This window comes from Equus asinus, chromosome 20, assembly GCF_041296235.1.
Source record: "Equus asinus isolate D_3611 breed Donkey chromosome 20, EquAss-T2T_v2, whole genome shotgun sequence".
Classification (NCBI taxonomy): domain Eukaryota; kingdom Metazoa; phylum Chordata; class Mammalia; order Perissodactyla; family Equidae; genus Equus; species Equus asinus.
This window is the reverse complement of record NC_091809.1, coordinates 12462599-12483141: the sequence shown is the minus strand read 5'-3', so window position 1 is coordinate 12483141 and position 20543 is coordinate 12462599. Positions and strand designations below refer to the sequence as shown.

The 20543-nt window shown below is 61.5% G+C and overlaps 1 protein-coding gene across 17 annotated transcripts in view; it reads left to right on the top strand.

The window, feature by feature from the left end:
- The first annotated feature begins 1575 nt into the window (after positions 1 to 1575).
- The window catches only part of TCF3 (transcription factor 3), a 35441-nt gene continuing 16473 nt past the window's right edge, over positions 1576 to 20543 (top strand). For 15 of the 17 annotated variants that reach the window (XR_011496086.1, XR_011496083.1, XR_011496081.1 and 12 more), the window contains exons 1-5: positions 1577 to 1715; positions 3644 to 3775; positions 7233 to 7305; positions 20161 to 20234; positions 20433 to 20511. Coding sequence is in view for 10 of the 17 variants with exons in the window: in XM_070491644.1 (XP_070347745.1) it covers positions 3704 to 3775; positions 7233 to 7305; positions 20161 to 20234; positions 20433 to 20511 (298 nt within the window). In the remaining 7 variants the exon portion in view is untranslated. Of the gene's footprint in view, positions 1716 to 3643; positions 3776 to 7232; positions 7306 to 20160; positions 20235 to 20432; positions 20512 to 20543 lie in introns of all 17 variants that reach the window. The other 2 variants (XM_044753615.2, XR_011496085.1) reach the window with 2 other exon arrangements.

Below are 20543 nucleotides of genomic sequence, written 5' to 3'. Positions count from 1 at the left end.
TGAGGTTGGGGACCCCGAGAGGTCTGAACCCCACCTGATCCTCGAGAAACCCCCCCCAGGCTGGAGGGAAGCCAGAGCTGGCCACAGACCTGTGGGGTCAGGGTTGGGCCACAGATAAGGGCTGGGGACCGAGGGGGCGTCCACTCCAGAGGGTGTCAATGGGGAGAGGCTGAAGGACTCAGGCACGGGCTGTGGGCGCCCACTCTGCGCCCATTGCTGCACCCTTCCGTTTTCCTGATGGGGAAACTGAGGCCCATAGCACGGCAAGAATTTGCCCAAGGCCACAGGGAAGAACGAGGGATTGGAACTTGGACTCCAAGACCCACACCTCCTGCCCCAGGCCTGCAGCCAATGACGGATTCTGTGGGCCAGAAGGGGTCAGAGTGAGGGTCAGCCCACCTCGGGTGTAGCAGGAGGGGCCTGTGGCTTTTTTAGGAGCCCCCTGGTTTTCTCTGTGGGGACATGGGGAGCCACGAAAGCCTCTGTCATTTTCATTTATAATTATTCTTATTCCCATTCTGTAGGGTCTGTGGTCCTCAGAAGTCGAGGAGCCCCTGGCTCTGGGGGGATCTTTGGACCTCAGTGGCCGCACAGACTACTGAGAATCAGAAGGCCCAGTGTAGCCTTGGTCCTGTGCAAATTAAGATCCAAATCCCATTTTACAGCTGAGCAAACAGACTCAGGCAGGCAAAGGCCACCAGCAATCAGAGGCACAGCGCCGGTGCCAGGCGGGGCTCTTCGACCCTGAAACAGAGCTGGCCTCGGTTGCCCCGCCCGTGAAATGGGTCTGCTTCATTCCCTCGGCGCCGGGGATGCCCGTTCGCAACACCCAGCCCCGGGAGCTAGCCCTAGAAACACAGATACGACCCAACCGAACAGGCCGCGCGGGCGGCCACGCCAACCTGAGAATAAAACTCCAAACTAACCCCCCCCCCCCCCGCCCCCCGCCCCCCCCCGCCCTCCACCGCTTCTCGCGGCCTCTCGCTCGGAGAGTCCCGCCTCTTTCTTCGCAGGGCCGCGCGGTGGAGGGGCGGGGATGAGGGCGGGGTCTTGCCACGAATGGCGGGCGGCCCCGCCAATCAGGCTCCCGCGCCTCCTCATTGGCCACCTTCGCTCTGCCTTATCTTTCTATCTCAAGGTCCTCTCCCAGTTGCGTCACGGGAGCTGCTTCAGGCCCGCGTGCGCCTCCGCGCTGGGAGATAGTCCCCCCCGCCTCCCCGCGCTGTTGGCCGGCGGGCCCCCCCTCGCGCGCCCCCGCTCCCCGGCGCCGGGTGCCGCGTGGCCGCCGCTGGACTCCCGCGGGCGCGCCGGGCGGGAGGAGGGAGCCGGGCGCGGGCGGCGGCGGAGGGATCCGCGGCGGCGCGGGTGGAGCGCAGGGGGCGGGCCGTGGGCGTGGCCGGCGTGGGGCGGGGCCTGCGCGGGGCGGGGGGCGGAACATGTCTCCCGCCGCAGGAAGATGAGGCAGCGGCGGCGGCCGCGGGCGTAGCGGGCGGACCGAGCCCAGCGTCGCGGGCGGCGGGCACCGCGGGCTCCGCGCACGCCGCCTCCGCCAGCCCCGGCCGCGCAGGGCCCCGCGGGCGCGGCCACGCGGGAGCGCCCCAGGCCACGCGTCGCCGCCGCCGCCGCCGCCCACGCGCGCCCCTCGGGCCCGCGCGCGCCCTTTGTCCGGGGGGGCCGTTCATGCCGCCGCCCGCGCGCCGGGCCGCGCCGAGCAGGTAACGCGCGGGGCCGGGGGCGCGCGGGGCCGGCGGCCGGGCCGCCCGAGTCTGGGGCGGGGGCGCGCGGGCCGCCCGAGTCATTGTTCTCTCCAACTTTGCGCCCGCTGGGGGGCGGCGACGTGGAGGAGCGCGCGCGCCCGGCCCCGGCCCCCGCCCCCGGCCACTTCGGGAAACTTTGCGGGGGCGCCCGAGGGCCGGCCGACCGGGCGTGCGCGCGTCCCGGGCGCCCCCTCCCCGGGAGGCCGGCCGGAGTTTGGAGAGGAGGGCGCGCGGGAGGGGGAGCCCTTTTGTCTCCGGGGAAGGGGCTGCGCGCCGCGGGCTCGGGTCGGGGCCGGGGGGGAACATCTGCTCCGCGTTACCGCGGGGAGAGGCGGCGGCGGGCGGCTGGGGGTCGGCAGCAGAGCTTCAAAGGGCTCCCGGGCGCGCCGCCTGCACCGGCTGCGGGGGGTGAGGCGGGGGATTGGGTTCCCGGGCCTCCGCCCACCCCTCCTCTCCCCCCCCACCCCCGAGAGGAAGACGCTCTCTGGGGCCCCCCCCCAAGCGTCTCCCGAAGTGGGTTCCAACACTTTCCCAGTCTCCCCTCCCAAGTCCCGGCGACCCCCAGAAGTCTCGCCGCGGCCCCCTCTTAAGAGCCCGTTTCAGCTCCCCCTCCCCCGAGTCTGCCTTCAGATCGGTTTCAACTACCCCACAAAAGAGTGCGGTTTCGTCCTCCTCAAAAAAAGTCAGTTTCACACGCCCTCCAAAAAAGAAGAAAAAAAAAAAAACTTAGCGGGGGAGGGGGTGCGCCGGGGCATCCGTTTCACACCCCGTCTCTAGTTGGCCCACAAAGCGGGGAGTTTCTCCGCTTCTGAAGTCGGGTCTCCCTCGATCTCGGAACCCCCTCTCCCCCGCAGCCTCTGGGGTTGCTCCGCGGCCGCCCCCGCCCCCCACCCGGGGAACCCGGAGGGGCTCGGCCGGCTGTCTGTGTGCGGGACGCACCCCTCGCCCTTCTCCCTTCGCCCTCCGCTGGGGTGGGACGGGGCCTGGCAGGTGGATTCCCCACCCCCATTCTAGCACGGAGCCCCTGGGACCCTGCGGGGGAAACCCTGCTTTTGCGACCCCCCCCAGGGGCGGGCGGCGGCGAGGGATGTTTTCAAAGTTGCTTAAAAATAATTCCCGGATACATCGCGACAATAAAACAACCCAGGGTTGTTTTTTTCTTTTCTGAGTTCGGTTGTTTTTTTGTGGGGGGAGGAGGTGAGGGGCGGAGGGGAACTTTGTGGGTAGGTCGCTGCGCAGGGCGCCCCCCCACCCCCAATTCGGTCGTGAACGGGGAGGGGGCGGCTCCTCCTCACTTGTGGATTTCTTTCGCTTTGAATTTGGGGGTGACCGGGCCTTCAACGTGCTGTGACAGCTGCTGGGAAGGGGGGGGTCCACCAAATTTCCTTGGGGGCGGGGCCTGGCTCGCCCCGCCTCCTTCTCGGGGGCGTGGCCAGTGGGGGAGCCTGGTTGGGGGGGGGTTGGAAATGGGAGAAGTGGCGGGGGAGAGGGGCGGGTTCTGGCCGGCGGGCTCCCCGCCCTGCATCCCGTTGAAAATTTGCAATTTGATTCCCGATTCCCTGGTGGTCGCAGAGAGAGTTCAGGGGAGCTGTATTCTCGCGCCCCCCCCCCCCCCCCCGCCCCCCTCATTGTTCAAACTCCCCGCGGGCTCTGGGGAGGGGTCTCCAGGGGCCCAGACCCCTGGATCCTGGCTGCCCTGCCCCCACCCCTAGTGTCAGGAAGGGACTCACTGTGGGGAGACCCAGATCCTCTGGGTGGTCAGAGGGGCCTTTAAGCAGCTCTCCCCTCCCCATCTGGCCACCCCGGCCTCAGTCGCTCACCCTTTCTCTCCTCTCCCTGTTTGTCCGTGTGTGTCTGTCCTGGCACCTCCCTTCTCCACCACGCAGGGCAGTCTCCAGGCCTGAGGTGCCCACCCTGGCCCCTGCGCCCGCTGTCACCGTCAGAGAATGAGCCAGCCGCAGAGGATGGCGCCCGTGGGCACGGACAAGGAGCTCAGCGACCTCCTGGACTTCAGCATGGTGAGCCTCGATCCCATTCTCCCGGGCTCCTCCCCACTGCAGCCCAGGCCTCCGGCCACCTCTTGGACACCCCGGGCTTCCTGGGAAAGAAGCATCTGCAGAAAACCCCCCCGACAGCCCGGCCTTAAGCTGGTTTGGATGGAAGGGCCTCTGGCTGGGGCCGGGGGAGTTGGGGTGCACTGCGACGGGTAGGTTGGCACCCCTACAGCAGTGAGCATCAGCCAGGCCCTCCCCAGCTTCCAGAGGCACCTGTCACCCCAGGTGTTTGCCCAGGCACAGCTTGGGGCTAGTCCACCACTTTACAGATGGGGAAACTGAGGCCCAGAGAGAGGGAGGGGCTGCCCAGAGCCTCCAACACCTCCATGGGGAGGCTCGGCCCTGAGGCTCTTGCTTGGCTCTGGGGGGGTGGTGGCCTTGGCATTTGTGATCTGCAGAATGGGTGTGATCAGGGTTATTCACTCCATGTGTGTGCAAAAAAAGAAAAAAGGAGTGTCCGGTGCCTGGCTGGCCTGTGCAGGGAGCAGGGACCCTTGGTGAGCCGGCAGACTCAATTATCAAGTCACGCGGTGGCCAGCGTGGTGTGTCGCCAGGAGCTTGGGGCGCAGGGAACGGGAGGAGACCGCAGGAGATGTGGATGGGCATCTGGGCAGTGCTGGCCCAGAGGAAGCTTTCCTGTTGGGGAGGGGGCGGGCCCTGGTGAGAGTGAGAGGTTCTTCACATGTCCCAGGCAGTTTGATCCACGCCAGAACGGCCTGTTTCCCAGCCGGGCAGATGGAGGTTCAGAGAGGGTTGCTGCCTTCCAAAGGTCACACAGCAGCCCTGGCGAGGCTGGAACCGGAGCTCCCCTTGCATGTCGGGAGCTGGGGCGCATCTTGGAGGACCAGGGCCTCGACTTGCCTGTCTATGCAGTGGGCCACCTGTCATGGGTGTTGGGGGAGGGAGTGGTTGGTGTTTCCTGGCAAACCCAGGAACCTGGGTACGGCCAGTTCCCTAAATCCTGCCGCCTCCCCTCCCCCAGCGAGCACCGTTCGGGCTTGAAACAGGACTGGGGAGGGAGTTTTCGGTCTGAATTTAACCCTCCACCCGTCCGGGGCCCAGGCCGCCGAGGTCTGTCGAAAACAAAAGTCCCTAAACCAAAACGACGTCAGCCGCCCTGCGGAAAAGCAGAGCCCACGGGACTGGGGGCCACCGCTCCGGAAGGGCCACGCCGGTATTTTTAAGCCCCGTCTTATTTTTGCCTCCTCGGCTGAGTAATCAGGGGTGCAGCTCGCTTGTTTTTTTGTTAAACTGACAAGTCATAGATCACTGGGCCGGAACGGAGCGACTGGGGGGGCGGGGGGGCGGCCGCACGGGCCCCGACCTGGCCCCTTCGCCGGAGGGTCCCAACGTGTCCTCCCCCCAGCTCAGCACCAGGCACCCGGTTTCCAGATGAGGAAAGTGAGGCCGAGAGGGCTGAGGTGCCCGGTGTCCCGTGGGAGAAAGGCCAGGGCTGGGTTTCCATTCGTCCCGGAGAATGCCCTGGCCGAGCGGCGGGCGCGGAGGCAGCCCCCCCCCCCCCCCCCCCCGTTACAGCTGTCGTCCCCTCCCGTAGCTGCCCTCCCACCCGCCCCGGAGAAACTGAGTTAATGTATTTCTTTAAAACAACTCGTTTTTAGACCGCAACCAAAGATTTTAAAGGGCAGCCGCTTTCTTGGGTGAGGTTCACATGAAAATACAGAGAGAAAATCAAACCACGCTGTCAGACCCCCGTCTGCCCTGACCTGGCCTTCCTGTCTTGGAGGGGGTCAGAAAGAGGGCAGACGTGGGCCTGAGGGGTCCCCAGCCTGGGGCAGGGCTTGAGGGGTGGGTGGGAGGGGTGCCGCTGGCAGATGCTCGCCCTGTGACCCGGCTGGGTGACCCCGCCAGCCCAGGCCGCCCCTCTGAACCGTGCCCAAGACGCCCACGTGCGTTTGGGTTTCAGGATGTCCCACGTGGCCTGAGTCCTGAGCCCGTTTCACAGAAAAGGAAACTGAGGCTCCGAGGGGTTCAGGGCCTGGTCTGGGCTCGTCATGAGACCTGTGGCGCCCACAGGACACGGCCCAGTGCCCCGTGTCACAAGTGCCACGTCAGCAGAGCCTCTGGCACCCTAGAAGACGAAACAGAGAGGTGGGGTGGAGCCCCCACACACCCAGGGGCTTGGCTGCTGACCCCCAGGCCTCAGGTCCGGTTGGTTCTGGTCCTGGCTCAGGCCAGCCCCTCCCCCCAGGCCTCAGTTTCCCCAGGGGGGGAGGAGCCATCCTGGAGGACAGGGCCCTGGGGAGGCTGGACCAGTTGAGTGGGCACGCCCCTGAGGTGGGGCACAGATCTGTGAAAACCCGCCCGGGCCCCACACTTCCCATGAGTCTCTGCTCTTAGTCCTGCCAGGGCCAGGTGGCGTATGGCCTCAGTTTCCCCTTCTATAGAATGGGGCATGGGGGACAGGACCCCACTTTCTGGGCCCCTCCCAGGGCTCGTGGTGCCACCACGGGAGTCACGCCCCCAGGCACTGCACCCCCACCTCCTGGCTGGCCAAGGAAGGTTTTGGGGGGCCTTGAGCTGCTCCCCAACAAGCCCTTGACCTCGATTCTGGCCAATTTGAATCACCTGAACCCCAAACGGGATCTGTAAAACCCAGACCCTCGGGGCAGGGCGTGGCTGTGTTTTGTTTTTTCTGTGGCAAAAGAGTTTGTTGGTGTTGGGTTTTCCTGGTTAATGCTGCTAAGCTGGTTAATCTTTAGGGACTTAGCGCTCTGGGTTGGGGTGAGCCAGGGCAGGGAGGGAGAGTGGGGTGTGGCCGTCCCACATCAGGCCCCGGAGATCCACCGAATCAACCGTGGGGGTGGCAGCCTTTTTCTTGTCTCTCCAGTGTCCTGCGTCTGAGCCTGTTTCCCCTTCTGACAGCAAGCTGTGGGGTGCCACGGGAGCTGCTCTGGCAGCTGCTAAGCACAGAGCATGGGGCTGGGGGGGCCGCGGGGGTCACTCGCCCCGGGTCAGTCTCCCTGTCCCAGTGTCGGGGCCTGGCTGTCCCCCCCATTCCTTCCACTTAAGGTCAGGGGCACACGAGGGGGTGATGCTGGGCTTGCTGGGAAAGGTGGCGTGCGTCGTGCAGGGGGCTGGAGCTTCCGGTGGTCCTTGCTGGTCCCCCTGCTGAGCAGCGGTGATCTCCCTTCCCTAAGTTGCAACTTGGGAACTTTGTATCGGTTGAGAGAGCAGATACATTGTATCAAGTGCCTAACAGGTTACTCTCCTCTGCTGGAAACTGTGCAAACAGCCCCGTTTGTATCTCCCGGGATGCTGCTGGGGGGCGGCCAGGGGGAGCCTTCTGCGCAGGCGCGTGCGGCCGGGCCGTGTGCTGCCTGTTTCCACCTGTGGGGTCTCCTCCAGGCGGATCCCCGTCCCCAGGCTCTGCCCCACTCACGTCTCTCTCCCTCCCCTGCAGATGTTCCCCCTGCCGGTGGCCAACGGGAAGGGCCGGCCCGCCTCCCTGGCCGGCGCCCAGTTTGGAAGCTCAGGTAGGACCCGCTGTCTCGGGGCTGCGTGTTTGTGGGAAGAGATGGGCGGTGCAGAGGGGCCGGGGCGGGGACAGCGCGGCCTGAGCCCAGGGCGGGGCTGACAGCCGGACCCAGGCTCGTGGACGGGGCACCCGGGGAGGAGGTGTTTGGGGGCGCGCCCAGGCCTACAGGTAGGGTGGGGGGGGCGAGGCCTGGGCCCTGGTGTGTGTGGGGGGGTGTCTGTGTTACTTACGGGGGGGCCATGTGAAGCAGCAACTTGAGCCTCCGAGGTCCCCCTAGCCCAGGTGGGGTCCTGAGTCTCTAGTCCATCCGCCCTGGGGAAACCAAGGCACAGAAGGGGCGTGACGTGGAACCCCAGCCCTCACCAAATCCCACCCAGCTCCTGGCTGTTTTCATCCAAGTGTGTGTTAGTTGCTTACTGTCTATGTACCCTGCGCTGGGGTGACCAACTGTCCCTGTTTACCTGGGACCCAGGGGGTTCCTGGGACTTTGAGCTCAAATTGGGAAAATCCCGGGCACACCCGGACTGGTTGGTCACCCTGGCCAGCACTGAATGCCGCCGACAAGGCAGGGGGAGGACAGACAGCACGGCCTGAAGCAGCATATAGTGGGAGTCAGGCAGCAGAGTGGCAGGGAGGGGCTGTCACAAAGCCAGGGCCTTGGGGACTGTTTCCGAGGAGGGGATGTTGGCGCAGAGGCCTGATGGGGATGGTATCAAGGCAGGGGGCACAGCCTGTGCAAAGGCCCTGGGGCAGGCCTGGGCTGGCATATTGGAGGAACAGAGAGGAGGCCCGTGTGGCTGGAGCAGAGGGACGGAGAGGATGGGACAGGTCGTGTGGGGCCTGGTGGGCCACAGGGAGGACTTGGGCTTCTCCCCATAGGGAGGTGAGAGCCGTCAAGGGCGGTAGGCAGAGAGAGGTGCCGTTGGGGAGGTGCATGTTGGGGGGTCCACTTGCACCGTCGGTGGGGTTTGGGGAGCACCTCCCGGCACTACGTGTGGACTTTAGTGTTTTTCTGGGGTCTCAGTGTCCGAGCTGTGTCCTTATGTGTCTTGGGGATCCAGGACCCAAGGTCCATCTTGGAGTTGTCTCTGAATCCCACCCGGGTGTCCAGTGGGCTGCGGCTGGAGGAGGAGGGGGTCTCGAGGGGCAGTTCACGCTCACCCCCCGCCCCCAAGGGAGGGATGTCGTGTTGCCGCCCCACTGCCCTGCGTTGGCCTTCCCCTCCGCCTGAGGAAGTGGCCACAGGACTGGCTGGAGTCCTTCCTGAGATGTGGAAATCCCCGCAGGCCACCATGCCCCACCCTCGGAAGCTGCCCCGGGAGCCAGGGCGCTGCCACTTCCCTGCCTGGCGGAGGGCCAGGCCCCGGGGGCTTCCTGGAGGAGGTGACACAGGCATGCCCTCCTCTCCCCCTCTGCCCCAGGCCGTCTTCCCTCGTCCAGTGTCCACTCACAAGGCCAGCAGCCCCGAGGAGCGGAAGCCAGGGGCCTGTGAGCCCCTCGGCCACCGGGAAAAATTCTTCTCTGAGACCCCCCGCTCCCCGCCTGGCCTGAGTGAGACCCCCGTGAATATTTGCAGATTGACTTCCTGTTGTATCTGCAGCCCCGGCTCGCTCTCTGGCCCTGCCCTGACCCCGTTGGACAGTTAGGGTCTTGCCTTGTTCCCCTGACGTGTCAGGCTGAGTTTTCTTACCCTCATGGGAAGTGGCATGGTTGGTCCAGCCTGAGACCATCCCCCGCCGGACAGGCGATTGGGGACCCCCCCCTCCACCAGTGCAGTTCGAGCAGTTGACGCCAGCCTGAGCCTGGGGCGGGGGGCACAGGACTGAGGCCCTAAGACCCAAGCTGAAGGGCCTCGTCACTGCCCCCCAACACCACCAGGCTGTGACACCGTGTTATCAGGTGACAGTGCTCCTCTGAGCCCCAGCTTGCTCGTCTGTTCGCCAGGCGTCTGCCCGTCAGCAGAGGGTCGGACGGGGGTCTCCCCTCCCTGAGCTCGTTCCCCGCCTCCTCCCAGTGGGACTAGAGCCCCCGGGGAGGGGGGCGCAGTTGGGTGGTCCGTCAGCAGGGCAGGACCGGGGGAGACCCCCTTGCCGAGCCTCAGTTTCTTTCTTCCGTCAGTGGGTCACCGTCCTTCCAGACGGGCCGTGTCGGCCTGGGGCTGGGGGGCCACCACCGTTTGTCAGGAGTTTCCACGTGCCTGTGGGTCCCCGGCACGGGCTCCCGTCACCCTCCTCATCTGTGCTGGCGTGGCGTCTATTTAGTTTGGTTTCTCTGAGTCCTCAGTTGCTCCTAGATTCATCCCGAAAGGGCACTTTCTGCCAGCAGGTCAGCAGCCGGCCGGCCCTGGCGGTGTCCCCGACAGTGGCTGGAGCGGGAGGTGGACGGGTGTGGGGGCCGCCTGGCTCCCTCTGATGGTGTCGGAGAGGCGAGGCCGTGCCAGGCGGGTGTGCGGGTTTTTATCCGGATTGGAGGACGTTTAAGACGAGCCGAGTGTGTCCCCCTCCCTTTGGAGGGGGCCCGGGCCCGATGACAGCGCGTCTGCGGCCAGAGCCGGCGGGTCCGAGGCCCCAGGGACGGCAGGAAGCACTCAGTGACACAGCAGAGGAAGCGTCTTCCTATTTTTACCGTCCGCGCGGCTCTCTGGGTTTGTGCAGTTGTGGACGTGGCGCCCGCTTGGGACGAAGACTGAGGGCGGGGGAGGCGGCCGCTGTGTCGTTTCCACAGGGGACCCTGCGATCCCGGCCTCCCGGGTGGATTCTGGATGGAGGACGGCTGGCCGTGGACGTGTGATCACGCTGCGCACGTCCCCTGGTGTCCCATCGCCTTGGCCAGCGCCGGCTCTTCCTAAGTTTCCTCCCGTTCGCTGGGCCTCAGAAAAGGGGTCTGCCGTTTCCAGGGTGCTGATGTCACCGCTCACGGGCGGCCGTCTTTGCAGGAGCTCATCCGCCACGTGAGTTCCTTCGTGACGAGTCTCCCGTCACTGTCTTGTGCCCTTTTTCTTTCTTATTTTGGAGTTGATCAACTTTTGTTTTTGGCTTTTAATTTTGGAAACTAGAGATTCACAGGAAGTTGCAGCCAAGTGTCCAGGGAGGACCCTCGCTCCCTCCCTTGACCTCCCCCCCGCCGCCCCCCCGGCGGCGACATCCCTCACATCTGTGGCGGGAGATCAGGAAGAGCCCCTGAGTTTGCTCAGATCTCACCAGTTTACGTGTGTGTGTGTTTCATGCCGCATGTAGGGCCGTTAGGCCATGGCCACAATGCAGAGCAAGAGGCGTCCAATCAGCACACCACCCCCTCCATAGCCACACCCGGGGCCCCCCCACACCCAGGGCCACCGCTGATCTGTTCTCCATCCCACAGTTCTGTCGTGTCGATAGTGTTCTGAGTGTGGACTCGCACAGTGTGGAACCTTCTGAGATGGGCCTTTTTCACTGAGCCTCATTCTCTCGAGATCCATCTGAGTTGTGGGCTGTACCACCAGTTTGTTCCTTTTATCAACGCCCGATGAACTTTTGAACATCAGCGATGATAGTGCTTATCAACCAGGACTTATATCACTATTTCTGGAGCACTGTGTGCCAGCCACCAAGCTTGGATCATTGATCGTGAGCCCTCCATCCTCACAGGTCGAGGAAATAGGTATAGTTATTAGCCATGTTTTACCAATGAAGAAGCTGTAACCATCCCAGCTGACCACCCAGTCCTGCCTCCCATAGTGTCCTGTATCCCTGCTCTGCTTTATTGATTTGCAAGAACTCTATATAGGAAGGTTGTTAATTTTTTGCCATCTACATTGCAGCCTTTTTTGTTCACTCTCTCTTTGTAACCATTGCTACTGGTGGAGATGTCTAGTTTGTCTCAGTGGTTTACAGGTATCGTTTTTACATTGTCTTCTTATTTATGGTTTTCTGGCCTTAGTGCCATTTTGAGAACATTTTTAGGAATTGGGTGACACAGTCCATTCTGTAGTGCTGATGTGATGGTCATGAACGTGCCTGCTCCTCATTGTATCAGGTTGAGGAACCTATGGGGAAAGATGCTGGAGGAGAGAAAAGTGTGCTTTTGCCATCCTGGGCAGATCAGAGATGTGAAAAGTGAGTGGGAGGGAGGGAAGCTTGACAGCAAAGTGATCAAGCTTGAGCTGACACAGCAGCTCCTGGCCCTGTGCACCCGTGGGGCTGCTCAGAACACGTGTCCTGGGGCCCTGCACCCAGAGCTGCTGGTGCAGAGGCTCAGACGGGGCCTGTCAGAGCTTCCGGGCCATTCTGAGGGACATCTCCAGTTAGAAGCACTCTTTTTGAAGAAGAAGAAGATTAGCCCTGAGCTAATATCTGCTGCCAATCCTCCTCTTTTTGCTGAGGAAGACTGGCCCTGAGCTAACATCCATGCCCATCTTCCTCTACTTTATATGTGGGACGTCTACCCCAGCATGGCTTGACAAGCAGTGCCATGTCCGCACCCAGGATCCGAACCGGCGAACCCCGGGCCACCGAGAAGTGGAACGTGCACACTTACCTGCTGCACCACCGGGCTGGCCCCTAGAAGCACTTTATCTACCAAGCGTATGTCTTTTTAAAGGCCAAGCCCTATAAATAAAGACCACACCCCTTTTATAAAAATTGACCCCATACTGGGCACAGTAAAAACCTCTAACATAAAAAATACTGACTAAAGCATAAACCACATTCTCTGAGAACAATGCAGCAAAACTAGAAATAAAAAACCAAAAAGGAGAAAGAAATAAAAAAACCTAACCACTTGGAAATACCAAAATTCCTTTTTACCCGCCTGTTGGGTTAAAGGGGAAATCAAAACAGCCAAGACAGGCTAGACAGAAATCAGCAGTAATGTAAACACGTTGAGACTGAGGTGCAGCCAAAGCTGTACTTGGGGAGGAATCATAGCTTTTGATGTTCTCATTGAAGCGGATAAAATGAAAAGAGTGGGATTAAGCATTTAAGTTAGGAAGTTATAGAGCAAGAGAATAAACTCAAGGAAACCTTTATTGGTGGTTTTGAAGGGCTTCAAAGCATTTCCTAAATTGCCAATTACCTGTGAATTTTTATTTCACTTTTCTACCTTTTTATCTGTTACTATCTCAGTGCTACCCAGTGTTCATTATTGTAGTTTTATGGTATTTTTATTGTCCTACCTCAGTTCTTTTTCGTTTTTTTCCCCCGTGTTTTCAGACACACTGATTATTTTTTATGACCATTAGAATCATTATGCTATGTCTCTTCTTCCCACATCTCCCCCCAAAAAAAAACCTTTGTAATTTGGATATTATGTTAAATTCATAGGTGAATTTGGGAAGAACTGTTTCTCTCTATAGTACTGTATTTTCCTGTTGTGAGAACCTGTTTATCTGTTTTGTTTTTGCTGAGGAAGATTTCACCTTGAGCTAACATCTGTGCCCATCTTCCTTTCTTTTTGTTTTGTCGCTGAGGAAGATTAGCCCCCAGCTAAGATCTGTGCCAATCTTCCTCTGTTTTGTATGTGGAACACTGCTACAGCGTGGCTGACGAGTGGTGCAGGTCTGCGTCCAGGATCCAAACCCGCAAACCTAGGCCACCAATGCAAGGCCCTCTGAACTTAACCCCTACGCCACGGGCCGGCCCCACTAAGTTTTATTTTTTGACTCTTACTACTTTTAAACTTTGAAAATTGGGATAAAAGGCACTTAGTCATTTTATACTGTTTTGTCTTAATTCCTTCACGTACTTTTCCAGTGAGGGTTATTTCTAGGTATTTGAGGATTTCCCGTGCTGTGGTTCGGGGATCTTTCTCGTCCCGTTTTCTCTCTGGTCGCCTCCTGACATCCTTCGTTACTCGCGTTTTCCCCCTGGTTCGGTCTCCCAGGTGAACCATCAAGCCGTCCCGGGGCAGGGGATCTCTACCTTCTCACGCCCGCCAGTCTTCTAGAACCGCACAGAGCGTGCTGCCTGGCGCATTGTCTGCAGGACCAACCCTGACACTGGCTGTTGGTTCCGGATCTTTCCGTGTGTGTTTATGGTGTTCAGGGCGTTTCCTTCTGGTCCTGTACGACCACCCGCAGCGAGCACACGCGTTCCTTTCGGGCATGGTGCACGGACCCGACCTGCTGGCCCCTGCGTCTCCTCGTTCGTGTCTTGCCTGTGTTCCTAAGTTGGGGCAGGCGGGGGGCTGCCCTCGGCCCCCGGCTGCGTTTCTGACCCAGTTTCTCTGGAACGGTCTCTGCCTGGGACCCTGGTCCCCGGGCGCGTGGGGAGCCGCCCTGCCACCCGTTCGCATCCCTTCCTTTAGGAGCTGCCTCGTTTCTGTGGCGAAATCCTCCTCCTGAGGTTTGGTGCACGCCTCTTGTCAATTGTAGCATTTTCTTAGGGAAAGAGCCCCCTTTTCGACACGTTTGAAGATGGTTAACGTTGCGTTCTTTTGGAGCGTGTAAAGCATCCTGTCCTTGTTTGGCTGGGGGTGCAGTCCGTGTGTCAGTCCCCAAATTTACTAATTTTTCCTTTTTCTTTTGTCCTTGGGCAGCTGCCTCGTGTTTTGTCTGTCGCATTGATTTTTCTTCCAGGGAATCCACCTCGTTGTCGAATCGATGTTTATCAATTGACTACTGTCTCTGTGCTACTTCTGTCTTAGTTCCTCCTCTTTTCAAAGTTTTTTTTTTTTTTTTTGACTTTTGAATTTCAATGGCCACTTTTGTCCATTCTCTTCTCTCCTGTCGGTCGAGTCGTCAAGTGGCTAGCGTTACGCCGTCCCTCTGAGGGCTGCTTCAGCCTCGAGCCATAGCCCGTTGGCATTGCAGATCCATGTTTTCATTTTTCTATAGATACTTGACTTTCTAAAAATTTTTTTTTTTTTTGGAGTTCAGTCCTTGGGGAGATCTCTGGCCTGGCGAATTGCTGGGCCACCAATGCAGAGATCAGACGTGGCTCGAGCTGCTGTTGGGAAGATGCTGGGCGTTCCCGCCCTTGAAGAAATGGGGGCCCCTTTGTCACGCTCCATGGTACCCGAGGGATGAGGGATGGTTGGACGCGGAGCTGGGCGCTCTGGTCTCCCGCTCGACCACATGTAGATTCTCATTGTGGTTAATGCATCGCTGGGTGTTTCTCCGGCCTCGGAGGATTTGAACGCCAGGTTATCAGCTCGAGAAACTCAAGTCAGGGCGGGATTTTCTTTGTGGGTCCAGCCTGTCACCCGCAGACCCTCCCTCTCTTCCAGCAGAAGCTCATCCCTGAATTCAGACTTGCCGGTGAATATTCCAGCCCTGCTCCTTGTCCGCGTGACTTGGTGTATACCTTTGTGCGTCTGACCATGTTTCATCTCCTGAGTTGCTTGTTCCAGAACTTGCTGCAGGTGCTGTGTGTTAGATTCCAAGAGATTAAGTCCGCAGCGGCCTTATATTTTCGCCGTTTGCTTCCACACCCTCGCTTCAGGTTCTCTGCTTTCGTCCTCCTTCCTTGCGGCCACGTCTGTCGGGCGCACATTCTCCTGACTCGGGTCTGGAAGGTCGTGCTGGTTGCAGCTCGACTGGTGGTCACATTTACGGTTTTAAAGAACACGCTCAAAGCTCCCCTTTCTCACTCTGGCAACCCCGGGGTGAAATCCCGGCTCCCTCTCCTGCATGGAGGAGGAGGAAGGCACCTTCCAGGCTCTCCTCCAGCACCTTGGTGTCTGGTGTAAAGAAATCGCCACATTTTGGAAACATTGTTTCTCTTCGTTTGCAAATTGCACAAGTCAGAATCCTGCTGGGAAGCAGGGGTCCTTGTGTATAGACTCTGCTGGTTAGGAGGCTCAGAGCAAGTGAGGAACTTACTTTCCTCTGCTTCAGTTTCCTCATCTGCAAAGTGGGGGTGGGAGCAGCCAGTCAGGGACCCCACAGCGGGCGCCCGGCTTGTCCTCCTGACCCGCACCGGCTGTGGAACCCGCCCTCTGGGTCTGGAGCGTTTCTTCAGGGGTGGTTTTCCCAGCAGGGGACGTTGGTGGCCTTCGCAGGCAGGTTCCCCTCCGCGGAGGGACGGCTGGTTGGGGAGGGGATTCCCCAGTTGCCCCCTCTCCCAGCCCTGCTCCCCCTGGGGAGGCCTCGTCTGTCCGTCCGTCCTGGGCGTCCAGCGAATGCACACGCGTCTGTCCCGCCTTCTTCGCTTTCCCTCCGTTTTTCCCTGGGGTGGGGGAGAGCCCTGGGCGTCTGTGGCGGCTCAGTTTGGGTGGGTGTCCCTCCCGTTCCTTCCGGAGCACGGCCGGCTCCCAGGCGGCTCGGGTCAGGTCTCAGATCCCTGCCTCTGCTCTGCGTCTGGGGCGTTTCCAGAACGCGCCCTCCTCCCGTCGAGCGTCTCCTCCGTGTCGTCCATCCTGCTTTAAACTTGGCTGCGATCCGCTGCGGTCACCTCTCCGTCACTTCTCTCTCTGAGGTCTCCTCCTTCTAGAACAGAGAACCCGTGGGCTCTGCAGCGCCCTTGGCAGCGGGCGGCCGCTGTCCCCGACATGCTTGCTTCCCCGTTAAACCCCGAATCCTTGGCTCGCTCCGTCTTCCGCGTCTGCGTCCGCCTCCCCGTGTGTCTCCACGCAGAGGCGGCCGGGCTGCTTTCTGAGCTCGGACTTGGGGTTGGGCGGTTCTCCTGTCCCCACGCTCAGGATCGCATGGTCCCCCTCAGGCTGAAGCAGGAGGGGTCTTTCTGTTGTCACTCTGGTCCCGGATCTTAAATTTGGGGGTGGGGGGCAGTTTCCACTCCGAGAATTGCCCCATATTCGTGGGCCCCGTCTGAGGGCCGGCCCCGCCCACCGGCAAAACCCCGGGCTGGGGGTTCGGGAGGGGGGCTGGAGTGAAGCCTCCCTTCCTGGTGGATGAGGCTGCCTGTTTTGTCTACACGGCTTCCTGCTCTGCCAGGGCTGGGGACTGCCGCTTTGGGGGCTCCGGGGGACCCCATAGTCTTAGGAAGGGTAGGGGGTGGCGGCCCCCTGCTTTCCCGCCCCCCCTTCCAGGGCAGATCCTCCCCGGCCGCCCTCCCGCCTGGAGTCGGGGTGGGGGCGATGCTCTCCCACCTTCTCGATCCTTTATAGAACTCAGGGGGCGCTGGGCAGGCCTTGGACGCCGGCCCTGGAAATCTTATTAAAATTTAAAACCCCGCAGAATGAAAAACAAGCACTTTGCGTATGAACGCGGAGGGCGGTGCTGGGAGGCGGCCTGGAGCCCCCGCGGCTCTCCTCCAAGTCGGAAAGGACAGGAAAATGAGAAAGTTGCCCAAAACAGAAATCATGAGAAGTGAGCCCCCCCAGCTTGTGGGAGCCCACAGGCCCCCGAGGAAGGGCTGCCCCCCAAATTCAACCCCCTGTCTCCCTCGCCCCACCGTGACGCCGCAGGGCACAGGGCAACTGGAGAGGCCACCGGCCGGTGTCTTGTCCTTTGATTATGCGAGAAAAGCTGGTGGGGGACGGACAGGCTCAGGGTCTCAGCAGCACCGGGAAAACTGCAGGAAGAGAGAAAGTGGAGAGTCGTTCTTGGGGTGTCCGGGTGCGCATCCCCCCAGTGAGGTTGTGGTGCGTGGTGGTGATTTTTACTGTCACTGTTGTTGTCGTCGTTGTTTTGATCTTTGTCTCGGGGGCCACGCCGCCCGAGCAGCAGGCACAAGCCGTCCCACTCCACTCAGGGTGCTCACGGCCACGGAGAACTGCGGGATCTGTCTGTTGGTTGCACTGGCCACGGTTCAGACACGCACTTGGCCGCCACCGTGGACAGCACAGGCGGAGAACTTGGTGACTGCTGCGGGAAGTCCCGTTGGAGACACGTTACATTATTTGTGGGTGCCATGAAGAAATGGAAAAGAAAGGTTGTGGAGGCTGGTTGGGGGGGCCCGTCCAGTGCAGGCAACGCTGGGGTTGCACAGAGGGCCCCGGGCTGAGAGGGGATCAGTGAGGTGACTTCCCTGAAGGGGAGGAAGGGTGAGCAGGTGTGGGGACCCCTGCTGGGGGTGGGGGTCAGGGTCTCCTCACATGTTGGGGACAGGAGTCTGGTCTCTGCCGTGAGGGCGGTAGGGAGCCATGGCAGGGCTGAGAGGGAGCGAGCAGAGCTGGGTTTTGCTTCTGGAACCTCCATCCGGCTGCCTGGGGTGGAGTGTCCCCAGGAATCCTGGGAGGACAGTGCTGGAGGGGCGTGGCCTGACCCCGGCACGGAGGGCCCCCTGGGGCAGGCCGAGGGAGGGAGGGAAGGAGAGGGGGTCGCTCCCTGCTGCAGCCTGGGCCCCTGGGTGGGGGGCGCTTACAGAGCTGGGCTGCAGGCCAGGCTGACGACCCCCTGGTTGTGCCTGTGGGTCTTGGGAGGACGGCGGCCAGGGCTGTGCGGGGGGCCCCATGCCCACCTGCATTGTGCCCGTCCCGCCCCATAGCCCCGCTCCTGTCCGGGAGGCTGGCTTCTCTATGCAGAGGGACCGGCTCGGGGACTTGTCTTCTGTCCCAGGTCGGCCGACCTTCTCCATGAGGGGCCGGCCGGTCTCTGTGGCGGCTGACCTGTCCACCGCTGCAGCAGAAGCCACCGTGGACGGGGGTGGACAGGACGGGACGGGAAAAAGGGTGCGTGCGCATAAAACTGCATTTACTGGAGCAGCCAGGGGCCTGACTGGGCCAGCCCTGCGCAGAGGAGTCCGGCCCAGGACACAGGCCACTCGGTCCCAACACATGTCTGCTGCGCAGCTGCCGAGCCCACTCCCTGTTTGATCAGACGGGGGCCAGCCCTCCGTGACACGGCGAGGGGGTGGCCCAGCCGGGAGCAGGGTTTGTTGGGAGCCAAATGCACCCCCCCCCGCTCTGGGCATTCCTGGTCATCCCTGCAGCAGCCTGGGCTCCGGCCCCCAGGGCCCCAGGCGCCCCCCGCTCTGGCCGCGGCTCCCGGGCCAGCCGGGCTGGGTCTGAGCCCGGAGATCTTTCCAGGCGCCGTCCTGCCAGCAGTTCACCTCCAGCGTTTAAAAAGAAAAAAAATCATCAGAAAATTACTGTCTGACAGCAACATCTTATTTTATTAGTGCGTTTTAATTAGAACACGAACAAGGGTATGCTATGAATATTCATGACAGGCTTATTAAAATGCATAATTAATCGGTGAGGGGGTTAATAACAGTATTAATGGAAGTCAGGCGAGGGGCCGGCCCTATTTCTCTCATTTCTGGAAGGGGGTGACCGGGGCTGAGCGAGGGAGGGGGTTTCCAGAAAGGGCAGAGAGGGCTAGGTGGCCAGGAGCTCCCGGGGCCCGTGCTTGGGGGGAGTCCCCGGGCCTTGGGGGGCTGTGGGTGTGGGAACAGCTCTCCCCGAGAGGTGCCCGGCTCTGGCCTTGGGACGTGGCCTCCCTGCTCACTCTTACGGGGTCCCGGCGCCTCTGGGGCCACGCTGTGGGTGCCCACTTGGGGTGTGGGGGCGCCCTGAGCAGGGACAAGCTCATCTCAGGTGGGGGCCGCTCCAAAGGGGGAGGGGAGGACAGGCAAGTGGATGTAGAGGGAAACTGAGGCTCACGAGGTGCTGGTGCTTTGCCCAGGGTCACCCCTGCCTCAGCAGCCGCTCTCCTCCCGGAGCCCCAGTGGGGCCAGGGCTTTGGGTGCAGCACCCCAAACCTGGGGGCAGATGCCGGATGGATTCCCGGAGACCGCGGGAGCCCCCTGCCTGGCCCCCACCCGCCGAGGCAGCGCCCCAGTCCCCCACCATAATCACATTGGAAATTTTTGATTAGAAAACAAAATCTAAATGAGATATGAATATTCATTTGGCAGGGAGATTAATATGCATAATTATGTAAATTAGACAGCAATTAAACACCGATTCTCCTGGGGGAACGATTAACACAAAGGCCCCGAAATAGAAGGATGTGATTGGAAAGAAGTTTCTGGTACAGATGAGCAGGGGAGGCAGGAGGGCGAGTGAAGGGTCTGGCTGGGGCGCGTGGGGTTGGAAGGTGGGGCCTGCCTGTAGAGATGGCTGGGCTGCACCCATCCCCGTCTCTACCGCCCCAGCCTGGCTTGGGGGGCCTTCAGACTCAGAGTGGCCGTGGACACCCCGGTTCTGCAAAGTAGAGTCTGTCTGTAATCCCATTTACAGAGGAGGGAAACTGAGGCACAGAGAGGGAGGGTCCCGGGGCTGCTCCCCTTCTGCTGGTCCAGGCCGTGTGCTCTGTGCCCCTCAGCCCCCCACAGATGGAGTCAGAAATGCCCCCAGCCCAGGAAGGGCCTAGGAGGGATCCTGGGCGGGGCCTGGGACAGTGTGTGGGGAGATAAGGACCCCACCCGGGTCCTCTTAGCTCACTGGTTAACACCCGCTGCGCCTCGGGCCTCTGACTGCCCCTGGTGGGTGACGGGTTCAGTTCCAGCTAGAGGGGCCGCCAGCCTGTGGACTGGCGGGTACTGAGTGGCAGCTGCCGCTGCTGCTTCAACAAAGGGATGGCCCCACGCCCCGAATTAGCAGTGATGGGAGGGGGGAGACTCATCGCTGAGCACCCATTTGCCAGTGCCCTCGTGGGACTGTATCATGGGATCAGGAGAGACTGAGCCTGACACAGTTGCCCCAGCCCCCTCCGCCTGGTCACTGCGGGGGTGGGGCCTGGGGCTTTGATGGATGGCTAGGAGTTTGCTAGCAGAGGTAGCTGATGGAATCAGTTTTAGAGCTGCGGAGCTAGAGGCGTGCTCAGGGCCAGGGTGTCTGCGGTGCTTGCCGGTGGCGGTGGTGTCACTATGGGCAGCGCCATGGCTGGGGGACGCCGGACAGACTCCAGGGCCGGGCTGGATCAGGGAGGGCCCGAGAAGGCTGCCGAGTCGAGCGAGGTGATGGAGACTGAAGCTGGCTTCGGAGCTGGGCAGGGCGGGGCTGACCTTCTCTCTCTCTTCCTGCCCCACAGGCCTCGAGGACCGGCCCGGCTCGGGCTCCTGGGGCTCCAGCGACCAGAGTGCGTCCTCCTTCGACCCCGGCCGGGTGAGGAGCTGCTGCGGGGCCAGGACGCGGGTCTTCCTTCTTCATGGGGGTGGGGCAAAAGGGGAAACCGAGGCTCAGAGTGGGGAGGGCAGACGCCGGCCTGGGCTGTGGGGCTCCGGGCTGAGGGACGCGGGTTCATGTGCTGCCCCCTGGCCGCGGAGTGGGTGCCCAGCGCCCCTCACTCTCATCTCTCCGCAGACCTACAGCGAGGGCGCCCCCTTCGGCGAGCCCCCTGGAGGCCTCTCTTCGTCCACATTCCTGGGCCCTGGGCTCGGAGGTGAGTGTCTCCGGGGTGCGCCCGACCCTGGG